This window comes from Canis lupus, chromosome 26, assembly GCF_003254725.2.
Source record: "Canis lupus dingo isolate Sandy chromosome 26, ASM325472v2, whole genome shotgun sequence".
NCBI lineage: Eukaryota > Metazoa > Chordata > Mammalia > Carnivora > Canidae > Canis > Canis lupus.
The window spans coordinates 16,302,450-16,328,848 of NC_064268.1; the positions used below are offsets into that span (position 1 = coordinate 16,302,450).

General features: G+C 40.0%; 1 protein-coding gene across 5 annotated transcripts in view; it reads left to right on the top strand.

Moving 5' to 3' along the window:
• Nucleotides 1-646: 646 nt before the first annotated feature.
• Nucleotides 647-26,399, top strand: part of BICDL1 (BICD family like cargo adaptor 1) — a 101,083-nt gene continuing 75,330 nt past the window's right edge. For all 5 annotated transcript variants that reach the window (XR_007406058.1, XR_007406059.1, XM_025474167.3 and 2 more), the window contains exons 1-2: nt 647-1,090; nt 8,535-8,750. Coding sequence is in view for 3 of the 5 variants with exons in the window: in XM_025474167.3 (XP_025329952.1) it covers nt 662-1,090; nt 8,535-8,750 (645 nt within the window). In the remaining 2 variants the exon portion in view is untranslated. The remainder of the gene's footprint in view (nt 1,091-8,534; nt 8,751-26,399) is intronic.

The window sequence follows — 26,399 nt, forward strand, 5'->3', positions numbered from 1 at the left end:
CGGAAGCCCGGGGCGGGGTGCGGCCGGCCCGGTAAGCGGGAGGCGCTGAGGGAGGCAGGAAGGAGCCCGCCCGGCTGCGCGGCGCGCGATGTGGAGCCGCCGCCTCGGCGCCTGCAGCAGCCGCCGCCGCCGCCGCTGCTGCTGGAGCTGCCGCCGAGCCGAGGGACATGGAGCGCGGCTGCAGAGAGCGGCCGCCGGCAGCAGCAGCAGCAGCAGCGAGCGTCGCAGCGACAGCGGAGCGCAGCCCGCCCCGTGAGGCGCTGCCCGGCCGGCGGCGGCAGCGGCAGCAGCAGCAGCAACAGGGCGGCTGAAAACTCGGCGGCGGCGGCGGCGGCGGCGTTCCTCGCAGCCTCCCCTCCCGCTTCGCCGCTCCTCGGTCTTCCTTTCCTCAGCCTTTCCCCTTTGCCACCCCCTCCTCTTCCCCAGCGCGCGCCGAGCGGCTGAGCTGAGCCCCGGGGCGGGGGGAGGGGGCGCGTGCCGCCGGCGCGGGGGAGGGGCGGGCCGGCGCGCGCCGCGCCCAGGGCTCGCGGGGACCCGGGGGGCGCGTGCCGCGGCGCGGGGCGAGGCGCGGGGCGCGGGGCGGCGCGGCGGGGCCCCTCCCCCCTGCAGCCTGGCGCGCGCCGGCCGGGCCGCACCGCTGCGGGCTCCGCGCGCGCGGGCCATGTCCGCCTTCTGCCTGGGCTTGGCCGGCCGCGCTTCAGCACCCGCCGAGCCGGACAGCGCCTGCTGCATGGAGCTGCCCGCCGCGGCCGCGGACGCAGTCGGGAGTCCAGCCGCCGCCGCCCTCATCTCCTTTCCCGGGGGCCCCGGGGAGCTGGAACTGGCTTTAGAGGAGGAGCTGGCGCTGCTGGCGGCCGGGGAACGGCCGTCAGACCCGGGGGAGCATTCTCAGGCCGAGGTCGGGCCTCCGGCCGAGGGGTCCGAACTGCAGCCACCGCCCGCCCAGGATCCCGAGCTGCTGTCGGTGATCCGGCAGAAGGAGAAGGATCTCGTGTTGGCGGCCCGGCTGGGCAAGGCACTGCTCGAGCGGAACCAGGACATGAGCCGGCAGTACGAGCAGATGCACAAGGAGCTGACAGACAAGCTGGAGGTGAGGACGTCCCTCGTGGTGGGCTGGGTAGGAAGCGTGGGGAGCCACTCACCCACCCCATTCCTTCCTTGCTCACGCTGCCTCTACGGGAAACCACCCGGACGGAGGGGTAGGATGGAGGTTTTCAGTGATCAGGCCGGGACAACATTGAATCCACCTGACTTCAGCAAATGAGTCCAGGCACAGCCCCAGACCCGCTGTGGGCCGTTCTATATATGTGCTGTACACTGCTTCTAAAATAGAGCTTACAGTATGGCTAATTTATACAGCGCTGAGGTGATGTCTACACACAGAAATGAGAAAGTCGGGAAGCATTTAAAATATGCCCCAGGTTTCCAGAGTAGTTAATCTCTAATCAGGGTGTTAGCCTAAAGCTTTCCAGTTTTGGCGTTAAGGCCTCCAGATGCCCTTGTCTTAACTTCTCGGCAGCTCAGAGTTGTGGGAAACAACTGCCCCTAAAGGAGCTTTATATAGCCTTCAAATACTCAGGGATTAGGAAATGTGGTCCTATTGCAGAAATCAGGCAAGCCTGGGCTCAGCATGTGACTGTTGGTAGTGGATTTAATTTGGACCTCGGTATTTATGTGTATTTTGTATTTAAACAGTACCCTTCTGTGTTCTGGGCCTCATGCATGCAATTCAATGGCCAGTGCAATTTATGAGAACCATATTACTTTAGCTGTTATAAATACCTCTTAAAGTGTCTAAGATTTCTACCAGTTTTCTGGACCAAAGTCTTTCAGAGCTATGCCTGTTTGTTTTCTTGCCCCTTCCTGGAAAAGGGCCTTGAAAGTGGTATGGAATGCCAGCTTTTCTAAAAATCAAAGAGATTTTTTTCAAAAGGGGGTGGGGGGCATCTGTGGCGGTAGAGAGGAGCTTATTTTTTTCTGCCTGTGCATTTACTAATGTTACCCAGTATGGTTGCAACCAGTTCTTTTTCTTAGCTACAAGAATACAGTCCTGAATAAGGTGTGAAATTGACCCTAGTCGGCTTCTGTATCTATGCTACTGGTTGAACAGTCAGAATGTAGATTCAGAAACTTTTCTGTAATAAGATTTAAGCCTGTGTTTGTAGTCTAGTGACCTATCAATCACAAATTAGGAAGGAAAACAGGAAACCGGTGAAGGCCCTGTAGTTCAGTTGGCCTCTTAACTAGGTCTGCCAGTCGATGAACTCCTGAGATATCTCTCTGAAAAGTGGTTTGTGAAACCTATAGGTAGACTGCCAAAAAAGCAACCCAATGAATTGAATTGCTTAATTTTCACTTGAAATAGAGGTCTAAAATAAAAGGGTGTCTTTTTTTTTTTAAATGGGATTCGGTTACGTGACTCTATATAGAAGGACTACTGCAGAGATTTATACTTGTGATTTTAAATTCCTTCAGTGAGGGACTTGATTGAAGAGACAGCTAACTTGAAAGGAACATATCAGTTTGATTACTGATAGATTTCAGAGTAATTCTTAGTGTGCAATTACACACATCCTGGGTTCCATGCAGAGCCTTTGTACATTTCTTCAACAAAAGAAAAATATGTAAAAATTCTGTAACAAGAAGGGTTCCTTTGTAAAAGAATAATCTTTGACTTTTTGCTATTGACAAATAGACAGTAATAGAATAGTTTAAAGCTCTTAAACTAGTTTTTAAAATCTTCATTCCTCTACAGGTTACCATGTGAACTCTAGTGTTAAACATTTATTCTAATTTATGGAAGTTGTGGTTGCACAAGAGTGTGAAAGTACTTAACACTATTCAACTGTATACGTAAAATGGTTACGATGGTAAATTTTGTTATGTATACTCACATTTTTTAAATGTTTATTTTTTTAAAAGTGTGAGTATACATAACAAAATTGATCATTCCTGCAGATGAGTATTGAAAGGTTCAGTTATACTATTTCTTCAAGGTATATCTCAAGATGATCATTAAAAATTTTTAGTTTTTTTAAAAGTACATTTAGAAATCTCTCGTAAAGATATTGTCATTGTTCCCTTGTTAATTCTTTTATTTCTTGTTAGTTGACAGAAACCGAGTAGAGAATGATTTCATTTGATACCTGCAAGTGAATTTTCCTCCCAGTATATTTTTTTAGGCAGCCTAGATTTTAGATTTTTAGATAAAATACTATCTGAAGTTTAACGCTGCCACTTTGCTATATTTTCAATTAAATTAGATATTTAAGAGTAGGGGACTGGCCCTTACTTTAAAAAGCATTTGTAATTTTCCACAAAATGTCAGTGGAGTCAAACACATTTTCTCATAGATTTGGTTTGAAAAATTAACACGAGTGGACTCCTAGAGAATGTTGGCTTAACTGTTAAATAATGAGACTTTTTTTCTTAGTCCCCTTTGTTCTCTTACTATTTCAAAATTGGCACCTTTCTAATTTGAGGACCAACAAGCCACTGTCAAGGTTTTTTTCTACCTATTCATTAGTTAATATTTGAATACCTTTCCAGTTCTGTATGCCAAACCTAAGATCTTATTTTGTCATTTAAAACATAAAGTCTTGGGGATCCCTGGGTGGCTTAGCAGTTTAGCGCCTGCCTTCGGCCCGGGGCGTGGTCCTGGAGTCCTGGGATTGAGTCCCACGTTGGGCTCCCCGCATGGAGCCTGCTTCTCCCTCTGCCTGTGTCTCTGCCCCCGCCCCCCCCCCCGTCTCTCTGTCTCTCGTGAATAAATAAATAAAACCTTAAAAAAATAAATAAAACATAAAGTCTTGATTTTATACTGCTCTCTCATTGAGGGCACGTTTTTTAAAGTCTTTAATGGTTTAAAGATTAACAGAATATTTTTTAGCTGTGTATCTCTTAGGGTTAAAATGAAGGTTAAATTCAATTTGAAAGACTGGAAGATTTTGATTATTTTTTCCCACCCTTAAATTGACTATATTGTATTCATTCACAGAATTATATTCTCACATGCTTAAAAGTTCTAAAGTAATTTTTTAAAAGATTTTATTTATTTAAAGATTTATTTATTTGTGGGGTGGGTGAAGGAGAGAGAATCCTGAAGCAGATTCTCCACCGAGCACAGAGTCCCAAGTGGGGCTTAATCCCAGGACTCTGAGATTATGACCTGAGTCCAAATCAAGAGTCTGGGGCTTAACTGACTGAGCCACCCAGGCACCCCTTAAGATTTTATTTTTTAGGTAATCTCTAGCCCACAGTGGGGCTCAGACTCACAACTGAAGACCAAGAGTCTCACACTCCACCAACTGAGCCAACCAGGTGCCCCCTAAAGTTTTCTTTTTTTAAGATTTATTTATTTATTTGAGAGAGAGAGAGAGAGAGAGAGAGAGAGAGAATGTGGGGGGAGGGGCAAGGGAGGAGAGAGCTCCACACCTGGCTCCCATCATCTCAGGGCCCTGAGATCAGACCCCAGTTGAAATCAAGAGTCCCACACTTAACGGACTGTGCCATATAGGTGCCCCACTCTTAAAGTTATTTATTAAGATGTATTTCTTCTGGGGACACCTGGGTGACTCAGTCTGTTGAGTGCTGGACTCTTGATCTCATCTCAGGTCTTGATCTCTGGGGGGTGAGTCCATCCCCCTCCACTGGCTCCACACTCAGCATGTGGAGTTGTTTGTTTGTTTGTTTTTTATAGATTTAAAAAAAAAATCTGCATCTACAGTGAGCCATTTTGCTTTTAAGTCTTTTTTTTTTTTTTTTGCTTTTAAGTCTTATATCCACCCAAGTCCTTAGTTTTTTCCCCCAAAATGTGAACTAAGACATTAACTTGCATTTAAACACTTTTCTTCAAAAATTAGATATTTTGGTTTTTAACATGCAAGATCCCCCTTTTTCCTATTCCAGCTGAGAGTGAATTATCTCTTACTGCAGAGGTAGTCTTTTTCCTCAACTACATTTTCTTCTCTCTTCCCTAGGCTAGTTCTTAATGATTCTAGTATAGTTTTTAAAGGGCAAAACAAGTAAAATGAAAGTTATCACATAATGACAGTCACTAGTAGAGTTGGGGAGGCAAACCCAGAGGCCCTTATTTGTATTCAATACTTGGTCCACTTAAAAAATGGTACTTTTTCATTGTATTTTTCAAGAACCATATCCTGGACTTAGGAGAATGGTGTTGCTTTTTTGATTCTTTGCAGAAATCCACTTTTTGTAACAACCAATGTTAGATGGACTGATGATATTTTTTCAGAGTTTTCAGTAAACCTTATTTTTTTTTATTTTTTATTTTATTTTATTTTATTTTATTTTTTTAAGAATGGTTTCAGATTTACAGAAAACATGGAAAGATGGTACAGTAGGTCTCCATATGCTCTGCACCCAATTTTCCCTGTTATTAACGTATTGTTATGGTACACTTGCCATAATGAAAAAAATCAACACTGATAAATTGTTAACTATATACTCCTTAGTTTTTCCTTAGCCTTTACCTATTGTGTTTTCTATTCCAGGATCCCATCCTGAATACATTGCATTTAGTTTTCCTATCTTAATCTCCTCTTTGCTGTAACACTTTCTTACACTTTCCTTGTTTTTGATGACCTTGACAGTCTTGGTGTTAACTTTCCTTCTTTTGTTTATTGAAAAATAATTAATATATAATGTAACATTATTATTCGTTTCAGGTGTAGATATTAACTTTAAAATAGCATATAAACTAAAAACATATACAATGACACATAATATAAAACAAAATGACATATGACCCCTGACTGTCATACTTCTAATATGCTGTCTAGAGTTTCCTGGTTAATTTAACACTTAGTTGAAAATACAATTTTAGGAAACCTTTTTTTTCTCTGAGTAAACAAAAGGCTAGATTCTGTATATTCATTAATAGGAAAGTCTTGATTGTTTTTTTTTTTCAGTGTTCAGGGAAACCTGAATTAGGAAGTTTGTCACATGACCAAAGAACTATAAGGACAGACTACACTGATCAGCACCACCTGTATCAACCCCTCCCCCAACTCCAAGTGGATTGGATTGTTTGAGTTGCTTGGTTGGGCTGTTCACTAACAGCTGTTTGCTGAATATTTTTAAGTCTCTCTGTTCTTTTAGAACACAAGCCTAATTTATCTGGCCTCTCAGTAACACTGTGATTACTGAGTTCTTGCTGTTGCCTTCTGCTCAGTCTTTCTCATTTTGGAAAAACTGAATAAAACCAAGTATCACAATTTTAGGATTGCAATTAGCATTTGTTTTTGCATTTCATCTTTCTGAAGTCTCTACAGTGACTAAAACATTCTCGTTTTTGGAGTTTAGCAATGTGAGGGAAGTATAAAGCAGAAAGTTCTCATGCTGTTGAGTAGAAGTCCCTCCCTTGTCCTTCCTTTCCCTTACATGCTCCAAACTGAAGCTGTATAAAGTATAACTATAATGTAATTTTTTTTATTTTTTTTATGATAGTCACACACAGAGAGAGAGAGGCAGAGACACAGGCAGAGGGAGAAGCAGGCTCCATGCACCAGGAGCCCGACGTGGGACTCGATCCCGGGTCTCCAGGATCGCGCCCTGGGCCAAAGGCAGGCGCCAAACCGCTGTGCCACCCAGGGATCCCCTATAATGTAATTTTTAAACAAATACGGTAGAGACACTGTATCCAAGTGAGTTATCTCCCAGAAACTGTCAACCTGGGAGACCATACATTTATTTTTGTAAAAACTGCCTTTACTAACGTGATCAGAATTTTCATTTTGGATCACTGGTTTTATCTTTTGGCACGTTATTTTGACTGCTTTGTCATGATATATTTTCATCTTTGGGGGATAAATTTGACTTTTAGATACATCAACAAGTCACTCAGCAAAAGAGGAGAATAAGATGACAGGATGAAATGGAGTGATCTCTTTTTTAGACACATCTTAGATGTGAAGTAAGGGGACTGGTTTTCATTTTCTTGTATAACTATAAACTGGCCCTTAAGGCTTTCCGAAAGAAGCATTCCAAAAAATATTCAATGAGTGAGAACTTGGGTAGAATAAGAGCATAGCTTCCCAAGTAGAAGAGATGACTGACTACCTTGAAGAAGATGATTCCTGTGCTCATCTTAGCTTGTTGAAACAATAGCAGTGCTTGTTATCAACCTTCACTGCATCAGAATTTCCTGTAGAGCCAATATAGATAGGCAGATAGATGGATAGATAGACGCACGTCTAGGTTTCATCCCATTCCTAACTAATCACAATCTTTAGGATTGGGGTCCAGGTGGATATATGAGCTTTTCTGAGAGCTCCCCTTAATTGAGGACCATTGCTTTAACAACTTTTTAATATACTCCTTGGGGTATAGACTTTGCTTTCTTGTACATAATGTGCTTTTTTTTTTAAATAAATATTTAATTTATTTATTCATGAGAGACACACACAGAGAAGCAGGCTCCATGCAAGGAGCCCGATGTGGGACCTGACCCCAGGACTCCAGGATCATGCCTTGGGCCAAAGGAAGGCACCAAACCACCGAGCCACTCAGGGATCCCCCATAATATGCTTTTTAAGTAGAGCATACTTGCCTCTGTAAAGAGACATCCATATTTATCTCACAGAAACAAACAGATATTTCCTTCAAAAACATCCTTTTTTATTGAGCTGCTGCTTTAAGACATCTATACTTTTACTGCATACCATTTGTCACACACAACTTACTCCTTTTATCAGTCTTTTCCACTAGAATGAAAGCTCCATAAATCCAAGGACCAGGTCTGTTTTACTCTTCACTGTATCCCCAGCACAGTGGCTGACCCATTGGCACTTAGAATGGTATTTAAGGTACTTAAGAAAGAATGGATGGACCAGAAATAAATATACAAGGCTAATGATTTAAAGTAGACCTGAAGCTGAACTTACTTGATATCGAAATACAATGCTGTATATCACAAAAAATATTTATTGAATTGTGATTTAGAGCACTAAACAGAGTCAGATGATTTAAACACAATCCTAGCTCTGCCGTTTACTAGTATTGACCTTGAGCTTGTTACTTGACCTCTTACCTTCTGTTACCTCATTTGTAAGAAAAGATGGTTAATCTGAAGGATCTCTGGAGTTCTTTCCATTCTCTGAAAATTCTTTGAATCTAAGTGCCTGGTATTATGCCAGGCATAATAGATGATTCCAAAAGAAGCCTTAAGCACTCATCTTAAGTTGTTTAAATGTATAGTTCACCAGTTAATTGGATGACTTGCTGAATTTCAAGTGAATTCCTAAGTCCACAATCCCATTTTCAAGGACAAGAATAAACATAGTAATATTAAGCATTTTAAATAGGAATGACATTCTCTTTGTGAAACCAACTCCTTCTCTACTGTGAAAGAAGGGAATATTTTCATAGCTGTGAAATGGGCAGCTTTTCCTATGTGGCAGGTGTTTTGTTGTGCTGACTGACTGGGAAAGAGAAGTTAGGAAAGTGTGAGAAGAGAAAAAAGGAAAAGGCTGCGAATTTTGAACAATTTTAAAATCTCTTTGCTTCTCACCCAGCACTTAGAACAAGAGAAACATGAACTAAGAAGACGATTTGAGAACCGAGAAGGGGAATGGGAAGGACGTGTGTCAGAACTGGAGAGTGATGTGAAACAACTTCAGGATGAGTTGGAGAGGCAGCAAGTTCACCTACGGGAAGCAGATAGAGAAAAAACACGAGCTGTCCAGGAATTATCAGAACAGAACCAGAGGTTATTGGATCAACTCAGCAGGGTAAGTCACAAGTTAAGAATTTATGGTATCAAATATTGAAAGTGGAAGCCAGAGTGACTGTGTGATGTCAGTCATACATACGGTAAGGGTAGTTCTGATTTTTGTCGCCTTTGGCGTTGACATCAACAAGTTAAATATTTTTCACCTGAGAACTTTAGCTATACAAACTAGGAGTCAGGAGCTAAAACCCCTATCTGTCATTAGCTATGAGTCTTTGACAATCACTTAACTTGGGAGTTTTTTCGTTTTTAAAGTGAAAGAGCTGTGCCTAATGATTTCTGGTGTTCAGAAAGCTCTAAAGGTCTGATTCCTTACTTAGAGTAATTAAGTCTATCATAGACAAAATTATGTTAATGCATTTAGTTCAAATATTAAATGGTGCCTTCTTTAAACTGAAAAGCTTGGGGAAAATTACTAGAGCAAATGATTTTCATTGATATTACATTTGTGAATGTACTTTTCTTCATATTATTTAAATGTGAAAGGAGATATGTGTGTCTGTATTTAAAATTTGTTCTTTTTATTTCATATTAAGTAAAAATTGTTTACTTGTACCTGTATAGGGTGACATGATAAAAGTATTAATTAACCAAGGTCAAAATTACAAAATCATTGCAAAGAAGAAGTTTGAGGGCTGAATAGGTAGAAATCTAATTTAAATACAGAACATACCTTTATAACAAATGCAGGAATGTTGTTAATGCTCTGGTCTCCAAATCCACCTACTTTTGAAAATTAAAAGCTGAATTTACTATGGTACCTCAGTCCTTCTTATGTGTTGAAAAATAGAACTGTTAACTCTTTAGTCATCAGAGGAATAAAGAACTTCTAGTCTGGTGTCATTCCATAGGTCATGCTTAGATCTTCGGAAAAGGAGAGCAACACATGGTAAATTCTTGGCATTCCCACTAATTCAGTGGGTAGTAATGTGTGACCTTATTTCATTAGTTTGTCATAGTTGCTTCCCATGGATACTCTGAGACTGGTCAAAACCTTCATGCCTCACTAGGAAGTGTGAGGTAAATGCTACTACTAGAGAAAGGGGAGAAGAGGTTGAGGAGAGACTGGGAGTGGGGAGGAGGGGGAGGGAGACAGGGAAGGAAGGGGAAAAAAAGATGCCTAATACCTTGGAAAATAGCTACTTGCAGGAAATATCAACACATGTGAAAGGTGAGAATCCAGATGATAGGTAGAAATAAAGATCTTACCTGCACACCGCCCCTCTAGGGGATTAAATCATCATTTGATTATCTGGAAAGGAAGAATTGGACAGTTCTTCAAGAAGTTATTTCAAGGCCAGGTTAGTAGCAACATTTCTGATTCAGTTCTAAAACCTTTTGCAACAACTGGGAAGGGATTTTGTAAGATTTTTTAGGTTTTGAGTCGTCATTCATTATTTATGAAAGATTAAACTAACTGGATACACCTAGCCAGATTTATTTGTTCAGCAGCATTGACTTAATACTTAATTCTGCACAAGTGTTTCTTATGGACACCTATGCAAGGAATACAGCAAACCAGAATGATTAAAGGGGAAATGAACATAAACAGTCTCAACTTCGCTTTTCGACCTGGTGAAAGATAGATGGCCAAGAGAGATAAAGGGACAAAGCAAATATTAACATGACACAGCAAAAGAGCAGAGAACTTGGGATTTACATGGATGTTGAATCTTGGCTCTGCTTCTCCTTGACTGGATGACTTTGTGCCTCACTTATCCATAAAATGGGGATAAAAATCTGTACCTTATATAAATACCATTGAAATGAAAGTATGATAATGTGTTTATGTTATGCTGAAGCATATGAAGGTAAGGATTTTAATGTTGACAACTGTTTTAATGAAGCAGTGTCTTCGTAGTTGAGGTTCCTTTGCCTAATTTCTCTGTAGAAAATCCTGGTAAGCTGTTCCCAAAAGGATATACAGGGATAGCATTTCTACTAGATATAGATTCTTGTTATCCTTTCTGGCCTTGAATGTAGGCCCTTGGTGAGTATTGAGGCTTTTTTTTTCCCTTTCTCTTTTTAAGCAGGACAAGCCCCGGGGGTTTCCATCAGCAGCCAGTTTAGATTGTATTTTATCATTTTATTAACTGGGTATTCAGGACCTAGAGGAGTTGAGTACTTTGAAGTGAATTAAGATTCTCCTTGAACAAGATAACAACCAGCAGAGGTAGTAGAAGAACAGGAATTTTTTTTTTTTACAATGTATTTAACATGTCTTTATAAGCATGAAATGTATAATATATAAAGTATAGTACAATATTTCTTTTTTTTTTAATTTTTTAAAAATTTATCTATGATAGTCACACAGAGAGAGAGAGAGAGGCAGAGACACAGGCAGAGGGAGAAGCAGGCTCCATGCACCGGGAGCCAGACGTGGGAATCGATTCCGGGTCTCCAGGATCGCGCCCTGGGCCAAAGGCAGGCACCAAACCACTGCGCCACCCAGGGATCCCTAGTACAATATTTCTGTGATGCTTTTGTCCAAAGTATTTTTTTTATTTTAAAGTTCATTTTTTTTAGTAACTTCTGTACCCAAAGTGGGGCTTGAACTCATGACTTCGAGATCAAGAGCTGCATGCTCTTCACACTGAGCCAGTCAAGCATCCCCAAAGTATCTTTAAGTATATTTCTTTTGCCACAGTGGCCTCCAAAGTTTTGTTTTTTTTTAAATAACAGCTTTATTGATATGTAATTTATAGACTATAACATTCACTTTTTGAAGGTATAAAATTTACTGGGTTTTAATATATTCAGAGTTGTGCAACCATCACCACGATTTAATTATAGAACATTTCACCCCCTGAAAGAAAGAAATCTTATACCCATTAGTAGTCACTGTTCATTGCTCCTAACCTGCTACTCCATTCCCTGACTTCCTAGTAACCACTAATCTGCTTTCTGTTTCTATGGATTTGCCTATTCTGGACATTTCATATAAATGAAATCATATATATGTGATTCTTTTGTCTGGCCTCTTTCCCTTAATATGTTTCAAGGTTCATCTGCATTGTAGCGTATATCAATACCTAATTTTTATGGCTGAAAAATATTCCATTGTATGGACATAACACATTTTGTTTCTTCATTAGTTGATGGACATTTGGGTTGTTTCCATTTTTTTGGCTATTATGAATAAGGTTACCATAAACATTCATGTACAAGTTTTTATGTGACCAAGCTTCTTTTCAGCTCTAACATAGGATGCTGAGAGCATATGTATCGCATAAACTTCTGGATCCTCATTATCATGAAGGAAGAGATAGGTATTCTAATCTTATAGCTGGGAAAACTTGAGAGACAGAAAAGCATGTGGCTTTTTTAAGGCTTTTCTAATTTAAGACTCAGGGTTTCTGTGCCTCAGTTTCACATTTCTGAGGCAGCAATTAAGATCACAGTTGGAGCCAGATGGCCCTGGGCCAAACACCAACTCCTATTACTAGCTGGGTGAACATGGGAAAGGTTTTTCGCCTTTTTTCACCTTAGTTTCCTTCCTCGTAACATAGAAACAATTATTACTATTTCCTGGTAGTGTTTGGAGGACTGAGATAACATATGTAAAACTCCAACTATAGTGTCTAGCATATTGTAAGTACTTAGTTGATAGTAGCCATGATTTATAATTATCGTTTCTTCTTTGCGTAGAAGGGATTTTTGTATCTAGTCAAACATGGATTCTCTAACCTGATGACAGAAAAATCTGAAATGTCCCCAGCATATATTAGTGCCTGAAAATGTTTTGTCTCACAGTTAAATCTCTATTCAGAAATATTTGAGTAAAAATGATCCTTCTAGGAGTTGAGTCAGGTTCATTCTATGGCATCTTGTATCCTCTAGAGTATCCTTCATATACTCTGGGGATACCATTTTTTTGAGTTTATTTGTTCATTTTGGGTAAAATGCCCTCTAAATTCTTTCCTAGTGTCTAAGATTCTGTGAGTCTTATCTTTATGAAACTCAGGCTGACATATTTGGAAAACGTGTAGTTCAGTTTTGGAGTTATAAAGTAACACCATGATGGCATTGACAGTGGGGTTTAATAGGACGTGTTAGACACTTATAATCCTACCTCAGAAGTAGAAAGAATACAATGGGTCTTGCTTTTGGGAAGAGAATAGGAGAGACATGGGCTATGCTTGTCGCTTAAGAAGAGTATTTCATGTAGAACTTAAAGTGGAGGTTTTTTGAAAATCCCTCTGATACATGTCTAATACAATACTTTTCGTTAGCATTATAGCAGAATCCTCCAGAGAGCCCCTAGATGATTTTCTCCCCAGCAGTAGCAGCAAAACAGAGTGTTCTGATCAGTGTGAAAGTGTTCTGAAGTGATCTTTCACTAATTTAACCTGCTACAGCTTATACCACAGTTTAGGACCTGTGGAAACTTCTTACAGTTTGTGTGTAGGGCAGCAAGCCAAAATAGGGATTTCAACAGTATAGACACAGTCTTGTTCATAATGTCAGTAGCCTTTTCAGCCTTCAGAAGCAGTTGATGTTAAGATATTTTCAAAATGAATCTCCATAGTATTAGAAACTTCAGTAAGAGTTAAGTCATTTTCACAGTTTGTACTAATTAAAACATTGCTCACGCAACTTTGTAAATGCTAAGGTCAGACTTGTTGACCAAAGAATAGAAAAAATTATTGATTTCTTCTTAAAAAAAAAAAAAGAGGGGGAGGATTTAAAATTGCTTAGGGACTTCTAAAGTTTTCCTTCCCCGAAATAGATAGTTCTAGAGTTTGTAGAAACTGACTAGGAAATTTTCTTATACTTTTCCCCTACAGTTTTATACATGAAATATCATCTGTACCTTTTACCCCCCCTCCTTCCCTTGCTTCTCATCCTGCCAACAGCAGAACCATATGTTTAATCCTAATCGCATTTTCTCTACTAGGGGTCAGAGCTTCATACTGCAGGACTGAATATATACAGACTTAATGACTGTTGAGTATGTACTGGGCTATAATACAGATTTTTGCTTTTTCCATTTAAAAAAACATAACAGGGCAGCCCCGGTGGCGCAGCGGTTTAGCGCTGCCTGCAGCCCAGGGTGTGATCCTGGAGACCCTGGATCGAGTCCCATGTCAGACTCTCTGCATAGAGCCTGCTTCTCTCTCTACTTCTCTCTCTCTCTCTCTCTGCATCTGTAATGAATAAATAAATAAAAATCTTAAAAAAAAAAAAAAACATAACAGGGCAGCCCAGGTGGCTCAGCGGTTTAGCGATACCTTCAGCCCAGGGCGTGATCCTGGAGACCCAGGATTGAGTCCCATGTCGGGCTCCCTGTGAGCCTGCTTCTCCCTCTCCCTGTGTCTCTGCCTCTCTCTCTCTCTCTCTCTCTCTCTCTGTCTCTCATGAGTAAATAAATAAAATCTTTAAAAAAATTTAAAAAACCATAACATACTTCAAACAGAAAACTGCAGAGAATGATATAAATCCAGCTTCATAAAATCTTAATATTTTGTTGTATTCATTTTTTTTTTAATTTTAATTTTTTAAAGATTTAATTTATTCATGAGAGACATGGAGGGAGAGAGAGACATAGGCAGAGGGAGAAGCAGGCTCCATGCAGGGAGCCTGATGCGGGACTCGATCCCAGGACCCCAGGATCACACCCTGGGCTGAAGGCAGTCACTAAACCGCTGAGCCACCCAGGCATCCCTGTATTCAGGTTTTTTTAAAGAGATAAAACTTAATTGATACATTTGAAGGTCTTATGTCCTCTCCATTTTTCCATTTATTCTTCTTATTCATGTGTTTGTACTACATACATGTACACGTGTGCATGCATGTGAACATATATATCCTATTATATATTCTATATCCACTAAAAATGTATAATAATATTCCCATGTTTCAAACATAATAAATGGCAGCATCATATTCACATCATTCTACACTTCATTCTTTTTGCTCAAGGTTACGTTTTAGGGATTGACCTATATTAATAAATACAGTTCTAGTTCACTTATTTCAAATGTTATTTGTGCAATAACACAAATATATTTGTACAATATATTTCCATTCTTTTTTTGATAAACATTTTTTTGATAAACATTTAAGTTCCCAATTTTTCATTATTATACACTTTCCTATAGTGACTGTTCTTGTGGTTTTGAGTTACTGTGGTTAACCTAGGAGTGGAATTGCTTGGTTCTAGAGTAAAGACCTCTTCAGCCTCATGAGATATTGCCAAATGACTCCAAAATTGTTGTACAAATTTACATCTTCACATCTTCAGCAATGTTTGTGAGAGCCAGTATGTGTGATTGTTCACATCTTCACCGACACTTGGTTACTTGTCCAGTCTTAAAAATTAGTCTAAAAAAAAAAACAAAAAAAAATCAGTCTCCCAGGGATCCCTGGGTGGCGCAGCGGTTTGGCGCCTGCCTTTGGCCCAGGGCGCGATCCTGGAGACCTGGGATCAAATCCCACATCGGGCTCCCGGTGCATGGAGCCTGCTTCTCCCTCTGCCTGTGTCTCTGCCTCTCTCTCTCTCTCCCTGTGTGACTATCATAAATAAATAAAAATTAAAAAAAAATCAGTCTCCTGTATGTGATACGGAATTTTTATTCTTAGGGGTTTCAAAATTTTTTATTGTTTTAATTTTTATTTCATGAATTGCTAGTGAGGTTGGACATCTTTTGTTTTTGTTTATTGTGAATTGCCTGTTTATATCCTTCACTTGTTTTCTTATTGGTGTATAAGTATGTTTTTACAAGTTCTTGGTACTATTCTATTTTCTCTTTGTTTCTGGAATCTTTTACTAAACAGAAGTGTGTCCTTTCAGTGAAGTTAAATTTATTAATTATTTCCTTTATGATTTATCCTTTTGTGTTTTGTTTTATCCTGTTTTCCAAGTCTTAAATGTATTTTCCCATATTAATTACTTAAAAACTTAAGGCATTTTACATTTAGATCTTTAATCTGTCTAGAACTTTGTAGTGTGAGATGACATAGGAATCCAGTTATGTTTTCTATATGGATTACATCTCAACACTGTTTATTTCTCCATGGATTTCCAATGCTATATGGATTTTTTTTTTTTAGCGAAAAAAAATCCTAACATTTATTCATGACTGAAGAGCCAAGATAACAAAATAAAGATTTCAGAAGGTTTTAGAAAACTATAGTGTGCTAGGGCTGCTGTGCTACGAAGTACCGCAGACTGGGTAGCTTAAACAACAGAAATGTATTGTCTCACAGTTCTGGAGGCTGGAGGTTCAAAATCAAGGCATTATAAGGGTTGATTTCTCTCTAGGACTATGAAGGAAGGATCTGTTCAGATCTTGCTCCTTGGCTTATAGATGGCTATCTTCTCCTTATGTCTCTTCCTTTGTATATAACTCTGTTTCCAAATTTCCTCTCTTTATAAGAATAACATATTGGATTGGGGCCCAGCCTAATAACTGCTTTTTAATTGGATTGCCACTGTAAAAAAACTTTGTCTCCAAAAAGGTCATTTTCTGAGGTACTGGAGTTTGGACTTTAACATAATGAATCTCAACCCATAGCAACCATTTTGAGGTGTTTCTTGCCAATAGGTCCGACTCTTGGATGGATGTTAGTGCTATGTGTGGTAGGTGTTCACAGGGATGCCACTTTCCTTGGAGGTTCCATACATTCAATAATATATGGTCACACCAAAGATACATATGCCTGTGACCATATGACTGAGGGCTACTATGACCAGTGGGGAGAGATTTCAGATGCTTTTTGTACTCTTAATTGTAGTCTTTGAAAATGTTCTAGATCCACCTCTTTCTCCTTTAATGACTAACTGGCTTTCCATTCTTTTGAATAAAAGTGAGATATTTATTTATTTATTTCTCCTTTAATTCAACATTCAGTAAATATTTATTGAATAAGGCACAGGGGATACAGTGGAGAACATAAGACGTCTGATATGCGAAGCTTGTAAGAAGAAGTATATAAATAACTAAACAAATCCACCAGATAATTATAGGTTGTAGTAGGTCCTATGAATGGTGATGTGATGGCAAAAGGCCAGAAAGAAGAGAGCAACTTTAGAAAGGGCAGGTAGCGGGATCCCTGGGTGGTGCAGCGGTTTGGCGCCTGCCTTTGGCCCAGGGCGCGATCCTGGAGACCCAGGATCGAGTCCCACATCGGGCTCCCGGTGCATGGAGCCTGCTTCTCCCTCTGCCTGTGTCTCTGCCCCTCTCTCTCTCTCTCTGACTATAATAAATAAATAAAAATTAAAAAAAAAAAAAAGAAAGAAAGGGCAGGTAGGGATGGGTTCTCTCTGAGGAGATAAAATTTGAGGTGAGACCTGCAAGGGTGAAGAAGCAGCCATAGAAGAGATGGAAGAATAGCATTCTTTGACGGATGCTATTAGACTGCAGAGTGTTTGGGATCAGGGACTATGGTCTGGATATACACATCTGGCTTGTTTATTGTTTGTTATAAACAGGTATCCAGTGGAGTGAGCATTAAATAAATGCTGGTTGTTTTTTTGTTAAATGACAAGGAAAGATACTTAATAAAGGAATGTTTAGAACTATATTATCTTTCTGAAAAATATTCTACCCTTTCATGCACTCTCTTGAGGTACTCTGGACTGTTTCAAATGCATTCTTAGGCTTATGTGTGCTGTTTGGAAACCAGTGATCCAAGAGACTGGATGTCAACACTGTGACAGACAAGGTACAGATAATGGTGACTCAGTTGCCTAGACATCTAGTGTTGTCTTCATAGATACTCCTGGAATTGCATAAAAACTCAGCCTTCCTGGGCAGTCCTGATGGCCCAGCGGTTTGGTGCCACCTTCAGCCCGGGGTATGATCCTGGAGACCCGGGATCGAGTCCCACATCGGGCTCCCTGCATGGAGCCTGCTTCTCCCTCTGCCTGTGTCTCTGCCTCTCTCTCTCTCTGTGTGTCTGTCATGAATAAATAAAATCTTAAAAAAAAAAAAAAACCTCAGCCTTCCTTGAATTGAGAAGAGTGACTACAAAATGAACAGAGTTTTTGTGTATTTTTTTAAAAGATTTTATTTATTTATTTGACAGGGAGAGAAAGAAAGCACAAGCAGTGGGGCAGCAGAGGGAGAGGGAGAAGCAGGCTCTCCATTGAGCAGGGAGCCTGACCGGGGGGGATCCCAGAACCCTGGGATCATGACTTGAGCCAAAGGTACATATCTAACTGATTGAGTCACCCCCAGAGCTTTTGTGTATTGACTTAAAGCCTGCAAGTACTTTTGTGAAAGTACTTGAAGGAACAAAGATTCACTTGTGGTTAGGTGAAGCCAGGCAGTTTGAAATCTATTAAAATTTTGCACCCAGTGAAACTTAGCTTATCTAGCTAAGATAGGAGTAGCTTCTTTTTTTTTTTTAAAGATTTTATTTATTTATTAATGATAATCACACAGAGAGAGAGAGGCAGAGACATGGGCAGAGGGAGAAGCAGGCTCCATGCAGGGAGCCCGACGTGGGATCCAATCACAGGTCTCCAAGATCACAGGTCTCCAGGATCACGCCCCGGGCCAAAGACAGGTGCTAAACCGCTGTGCTACCCAGGGATCCCGATAGGAGTAGCTTCTTAAGGAACTAAGCCTCGCTGAATATTTTTTACAAGATATCAAGGATTCTAAGTTTGCCTCTGCCCTAAGTTTCCACTCAGGTTTTTCATTTAAAAATGTATACAGTGCTTTTCCCCCCCAATGGCAAAAAGAACTCATGTTTCATTGTTAAGTAAATTTAGACAGTAACAGAAATATTTGATATAAATGGTGAAAATCCCCCATGATCCTGTCAAAATACTAATAACTGTTTGATGTTAATATATTTGTATTTTTCCATGTCTCTCTTACACACTTTTCTGTTTTCGCTTTGTTCTTTATAAACAAAAATGTCTTGTTAACTTTTTTACTTACAGTATCTTGGAGTTTTTTTCATATTTTTTTTAAAGATTTTATTTATTTATTCATAGAGACACAGAGAGAGAGGGGCAGAGGCACAGGCAGAGGGAGAAGCAGGCTCCACGCAGGGAGCCCAACGTGGGACTCCATCCAAGGTCCCCAGGATCACACCCCCGGCCGCAGGCGGCGCTAAACCACTGTGCCACCGGGGCTGCCCTGTTCATATTTTTAATGATTGTGTATAGTTTCTTACATTTAAAAGGGTATACATTAAGAAAAAAAAAAAGGGTATACCATAGTTAGTGTAACCATTTCCTATTGAAAACCATGTGCATTGGTTACAACATTTTAGTTATAAATGCTGCAGTGAACATCCTTGTTTACATTTTTGAACTCTTATATCAGCCTTTCTCTGGGATGGATTCCTAGAAGTGAGGTATGTAGGTCAAAAGATATATACATTTAAATTTTTAATAGATATTGTCATGCCCCCCCCAAGTGTTTTCATATTTTTATTCCCCCTAGCACTTACCTTTATTTTTTTTAAAGATTTTATTCATGAGGGACACAGAGAGGCAGAGACATAGGCAGAGGGAGAAGCAGGTTCCCTGCAGGGAGCCCAGTGCTACACTTGATCTGAGGACCCCAGGATCACGATCTGAGCCCAAGGCAGATGCTCAACCACTGAGCCACCCGGGTGCCCTGCATTTATCTTTAAGCTGAATAGCTTATCATTCTTCATGCATAAGCAGTAAAACTATAAAGAATGCTGAAGTAATTTTTATCACAAAATTAAGGATAATGATTACCTGAGGAGTGTGAAGGGGAGAGAGTTGTCATCATGGAAAGGTGCTTGGGGAGGAGGATATTCTGCTTCTTGGCATTGGTGGTAATTAAATGGATATTTGCTTGACAATTATTTATTAAACAGTACATATGTGTTTTATGTAATTGTCTTTATATATGTTTGGTAATAAAAAGGAAAAGTCATTCAACAAATATTTATGGTGTGTACCAGCTATGTATGAAAGCACTGTTCTGTGTAATAGAGTTACTGTGGCGAACAAGATAAATTCCTGTGAAAAATAATGTAGGAGGTTGACAGTAAAGAAAGAAATACATAAATAATATAAATGAGGAAGTGGTAAGTGCTAGACATAAGGTATAGCCAGGTAAAAGGGAGAAAGTGGTAGCCATAGGGACAACTTAATTTTGGATAGGGTTGTCAAGTAGGAACCTTTAAAGAGATGAGGTTTGAGCAGACATCTGATAGATAAAAAGGAGTGCAAGAATATTCCAGGCATTTAAAAGCCTAGGAATAAATGGAAAGCAGGTTGATGTGACTGGAGCATAGTCAGCTTGGGAAGGGTGTAGGTGATGAGGTCAGAGGGAGTCTATAGCCATATTCTGTAGGGCCTTACTAAGCTATGACACAGATTTGGGATTTTATTCAGTGTGCTGAGAAGCCAGTGATCTGTTTCTGGCAGGGGAGCATCATGACCTAACTGATAACTGTTTTTAAAAGATTATGTTAGCTACTTTGGGAGAATGGATTGTGGGGGCCTGTAGTAAAAGCATGGAGATCATTGAAGGACTCTCCAAGGGGACAGTTGATGGTAGGTCATGGAGGTGGTGAGAAGGGTTAGATTGGGTGTATGTTTTGAAGGTAGAACCAATAAGACTTGTTAATGGGATGGATAAATGTGAGAAAGGGAATAAGGAAAGAAATAAAAAATGGTTCCTAGATGTTTGTCACAAGCTACTAAGTTAAGAGACCAAAGACTAGATGAGAGGTAGGTTGGAATATAAAATCGAATAATTGTTTTTAGACTATTAAATTTGAGCTATCCTTTAAACATCCATGTTAGGGGCAGCCCCAGTGGTGCAGTGGTTTAGCGCTGCCTGCAGCCCAGGGCGTGATCCTGGAGACCCTGGATCGAGTCCCACGTCAGGCTCTCTCCATGGAGCCTGCTTCTCCCTCTGCCTGTGTCTCTGCCTCTCTCTCTCTCTCTCTCTCTGCATCTCTATGAATAAATAAATAAAATCTTAAAAAAAAATAAAATAAACATCCATGTTTCACATTAGTAGAAAAATGAGAATTCTCTCATACTGAGGTGAAATTTTGAGTGAAATCTCCCATCTGAGCTCTCTGAGTACCTGAGATAATATTCTGGTGCTTTTTGTTAGGTTGTCACCTGAGTATTTACTCATTCAGAGCTTCTGGAGCTGTATTCTGATGAGTGCCCACTTTCCCTCCCTGACCTTGCCCTGTGATGCCCCATCTCCTCACCCACTCCCACACTCTAAGCTCCCAGAAAAGCTACTCTTAGTGAGTTGGTATCTGAGGTGTGACACATGTGGGAGGAAGTTGTGCAAACAGGTGCTTTGTCTGTTTCCTGCCTTTGGGGAGCTGTATTCCTCAGTCTGCCTCTGACAGTCTTCCCCACACACAAAGGATACAGTGTGCATACTAGCTGGAGCTAATCTTCCCTGAAAAGACTAATTTTCCTCTGAAGAGTAAACAGATCCCTCTTCTTTAAACAGCTCATTTGAGATTTGCAGCTCTGCATCTGGCACACTTCGTGAAGCAAATTTCTCCTGGGTTTCCTTCTCTGGGTTAAAGGCGTTTAAATAGTTGCCATTGGTGTCACAGTTGCTCTGCCACTGGTGGGTGACATGTAGCCATCCTTGCTTCTAGAGCCCTTTACAGTGAACAGCTGCTCATCAAAAGTAGTTTTAATTACTGAATGCACTTTTGTACCTTTTGGGGTAGGGGCTGTATTACTATTTTCTTTTTCAAATCTGCCTTATTTATAGGTCTTTGTGGAAAAAGACGAGGAGTTTTTAGTCAGCCTATCCCTGAAAGAAGTTGTGAAAAAAAGATTACTTCCCAACCAAATAACAGTTTAAATTTCCAAAGGACATCATACATGGTACCTACTCAAATAGAAAGTAATGCTAGTTATTCTTTATTTGGCAAATAAGGAAACTGAAGATCAGAAGTTTAGTGACATTGCCCAAGGCCTTACACTGGTTACAGATTAACCACTGGTTTAAAGATTGGTTTTTGTACATTTTCAAGAATGGGTAATTGATCAGAAATAAAAACCTCCCCAACAAATTGTATTTCCATCTCGTTGAATTACTTTTTAGTTGATATTTGCTGGGTATTATGGTCTGGGATGCCCCTTAACTTCAGAGTCCCTGAATAAAATGAATCCAAAGGTTGGGATCCACTTTTTAGTAATTTCTGTTTGTAATGTCAAACGTGTGCTAAAAGAATTGAAAATGATTTGTTGAGAGTATCACTTCAGCTAGAGCAGAAAAGGGGCTTTTGCATCTAGGAGCTCTCCTTTCTGAAGACAGTATTTCCAGCTTTTTCCAGATCGGTAGTACTGCTAATTAGTAGGTTAAACACATTAGGGTGGTAATTGCTTATTCTTTCAGCATATGTGTGTTTTTATTAGTGGAGTCATGCCTTGATTATTTGAACCTGTTCTTAATTATTTACAAAAGAGAGAGCCATGCCTGATTCCAGAATCTTCAGTTTGATAGTATTTACAACTGTATCTAGTTCTGATGATCTTTTTCAAAGAGGAGAGTCTCAGTTCTAGCATATTGTCTAAATTTGGGGAGTTGCAAGGCTCACAATTCAGATAAATCACTCTAAGAGTAGATCTTAATGCTTCTAGATTTGACATAATGGCAATCAGCCTTTTTTTTTTTTGGACATTGACTCTAGATTCCCTCCTCCCCTATAGACAGCTTAGTGTTGGAAGTAGAGTTAAATGAGCTGACTCTGCCTGATGTGAGATGGGGCCTTTAGATTTTATACCTGGCAAATGGGTTGCAGATGGTAGCAAGATTGGACTTTATTGGCAGCAAACAATGCACTATTTTGTTATCTATGCTGGTTAACTGATGGTTCTGGCCTCTAATTAATGTTGCCATGGGGCACCGAGTGGCTCAGTCTGTTAAGCATTTGCCTTTGGCTCAGGTCATGAACCCAAGTCCTGGGATCGAGCATCACATTGGGCTCCCTGCTCAGCGGAGAGCCTGCTTCTCCCTCTGTTGCTCCCCCTGCTTGTGCTCTCACACGCTGTCAAATAAACAGTCTTTTAAATAAATAGTCTTGCCTTAAAAAAATGAAATATGTGTATTCAATGAGTAAACACAATCAGCAGAAAAGCAGGTGGTATTTTGACTCTTGTAGCATCTTCTCCATTGCTCTTCATTGGAGTCCAGGACAATAATCCAACTCTAATTGTAATTTTCAGAACTGAAAAAGAACTTCTAGTCTAGCTGGACTAGTGGTTTATAAAATGTTTGCTTTTCAGAGATTCTGCAAATTTGATTGTTTTTAAGAACTTGTAACACTTTTAGACACCATTACCAAAACAAATATCATGTATTCTCTTGAAATACACGATGCCACATTTAACATATGAAAGGTATTTGGTACCTCAGTTTGTGCTGCCAGCTTACGTTGTCTTTGTGGAGACATTGGCATACTGCCTTCCTGTTGTCCATCTCTCATATGCTGTGTAAGATGAGCTGTGTAAAAATTGGTGGCATTTATACCTACTTCACTGAGTGAATAAAAAATGTGTTTCCAGTACTTTATTTTTTTTTTTTTAAGATTTTATTTGAGAGCGAGAGAATGAGAGAGAGCAGGAGCACGGGGCAGAGAGGACAAGCAAATTCCCCACTGAGCAGGGAGCCCAACTTGGGGCTTGATCCCAGGACCCTGGGTTCATGACCCAAGTCAAAGGCAGACACTTAATGGCCTGAGCCACCCAAGTGCCCCTGTGGATTTCAGTTTGACATTAAAGTACTGAAAACAGGGGCACCTGGGTGGCTCAGTTGGTTAAGAGTCTGCCTTCAGCTTGTTTCAGGGTACCATGAGCCCAGCATCACAATGGGCTTTCCGCTCAGTGGGGGTCTGCTTCTTCCACTGCCTCCTTTCTGCCTTGTGCTCATGTGCACACTCTCTCTCAAATAAACAAAAAATTTTAAAAACATAGTAAAATCCACAGATACATTTTATAGTCTAATTTCAGATTTTTTAAAAGCCTCATTGTTTTTACGGAGTTTAAAAATTTTATGCACTTAAATTTATAAGATATTTAATATTAATAAAAGATTAGCTTTATCTGTTTATTGAGGCTTCAAATAAGATTTCATATGGAAAAGAGTTCTGAAAAAAAAAAAATCAAAAACCCAAAACAAAACCTCCACATAATTTGGAAAACTACTGGCTTAGGTTTTTGAGGGTTTTTTTTTAAAGATTTATTTTTTTATTTTACTTTATTTTAAATATTTTTATTTATTTATTCATGAGAAACACAGAGAGATAGGCAGAGGGAGAAGCAGGCTCCCCTCAGGGAGCTTGATGCGGGACTCAATCCTGGGATCCCAGGATCATGACCTGAGCCAAAGGCAGATGCTCAACCACTGAGCCACCCACATGCCCCTATTTATTTATTTTAGAGAAGGAGGAAGGGAGAGGGAGAGAGAAACTTAAGCAGATTCCACACTGAGCATGGAGCCCAATGTGGAGCTTGATCTCACAACCCTGAGATCATGACCTAAGCTGAAATCAAGAGTCAGACACTTAACTCATTGAGCCACCAGGTGCCTCAACATGTTCATCATTTTGTTCCAAACAGAACTTGTTGTGTTTTTTGTACTAAGGTAAGATCTCTGGTAATCACAGATTTGGGTAAATTTCTGTGATGCTGTAACTAATCCAGAATCAACAAAAATTTTTAAAGTCGGTGTATTGTTTAGATTGTCTTGGGGTAGGATAGACCCATTCATGGTTATATTAGGTAGGATAACACTATTATAAAAGATAAACCCCAAGGTCTCAATGGCTTTACATAATAGAAATGTATCCCTCATTCCTATAAGTCCAAACAATGTTCCTGTTAACATAAGGAAAAAATACAGCAGCATGTTTTAATGGAAAGACTTGGCCTGGAAAACAGAAGACCTTCTTCTAGCCTGTGCTCTGTCACTTTCTGATCTTAAATATGTCTTTAGACTGGGTGTGAGTCAGTAAAACAAGGGGATTGAACTAAATGGTTCTTTCACTCTCTAAATATATACATATACATATATATGTCTCTACATACACATATATATGTATGTGATCTCTTTTAAACACAAGATTCTTAAGGGGCATTCTCACATTATGTGGTATGTTATGAGTCTGGTAGCTTTGTAATGCTGTGTTCTTTACATGCAGAACCTATCCATCCTTCCCTAGAACCAAAGGCAGTACCCCTCTCACCAAAATTCAGTGCCTCTATATAGTGAGACCCAGAGAGGTTGAGATGTTTGGTGCCACAATGAAATTTATTTTCCATTTCAGTCATGACACATAAGGTACTTTCCCTGCACACGACTGCTGTTGTGGGCAGTGAGGAAGTGTTTGCTTGCTTTTCCTGTTTAAGATTATGCAGCATAGTACTAAGGTTTTATGAGGCTGACATTCCCAGCCCTCTACAAGTAAGTCAGATTTTCCACATTGCCCTGGTATTACCAGTCACATTCAGTACTGCATGTTTGGCATTTGCAGAACTGGAGGAATTCCCCCCACACACATCTCACGTCATCAGTTGCTAGGTTACAGCTTTTTGCATTGTCCCAGTCTGGTGATGCTGCCATGGATACCAGTTATTCCTCTGCTTATGACATTGTTCTGGTCAAGCTCAGAGCACAGGCAAGACGCAACTGTGATGTCAGAGATGTTTTAGCATATGGCTTTCCCTCTACGTTAGTGATAAGGTCTAAGTAATAGATACCAATTCCATGTCGTCTAACATTATATAAATTAAAGAAAGGAGGTATTAGCTGAATCCAAGACATGCTCCATCATATAGGACCTTTATTCCATTATTATTTTACAGAAGTAAAACTAACATTGTGAACTATGAATGAGAAACCTGCCACACTGTGTCCAATTCATGTCCCACACCAGCGTGCTGCCTCCTCTAAGGGAGGGTTAGCCATAGAATATAATCATTATTTTTGACGTTGCCCTCAAATGTTAGGGGCATTTGGGGATGATATTTGTCTTAATTTTTTTTTAAGATTTTATTTATTCACTCATGAGAGACACAGAGAGAGAGAAGCAGAGACACAGGCAGAGGGAGAAGCAGGCTCCATGCAGGGAGCCTGACGTGGGACTGGATCCTGGGTCTCCAGGATCCCGCCCTGGGCTGAAGGCAGCGCTAAACCACTGGGCCACCAGGGTTGCTCTATTTGTCTTAATTTATTAAATTATAAAGCCTGCAGTCTAAATTTTATTGCCATTTAATATCATACATGGTTATGTTTGTCTATCTTCAGTGTTTTAGACCGCACGAAGGCAGGGACTATCTTTAACTGATTTATACCCCCAGTAATGATTAGTATAGTGCCATACACATGGCAGCAATGGGTAAAAGGCTTATTGATGTGTTCTAAAGACCAAAATAATAGGCAGTTACTAATTTGACTTTAGACTTCTAGCATAATGTTTTAAGTTAGTGACAACTGTTTCATATTATAGTAGTTGAAGGTCAGCTTAACCCATGTTACTTAGCTTCTACTTGGTCTGTTTGATCTCACAGTTGAAGAAACAACTAAGGCCTTAAGAGGATGTGACTCATCTAAGGTCACAGAGCAAATAAAGCTGTGGCTTAGGCAAACGTGTTATAAAAAAATCTGTAAAAAGCAGATTTTAAAATCTTTACAGTAAAAATAATTGTTTACTTAAACAGTAG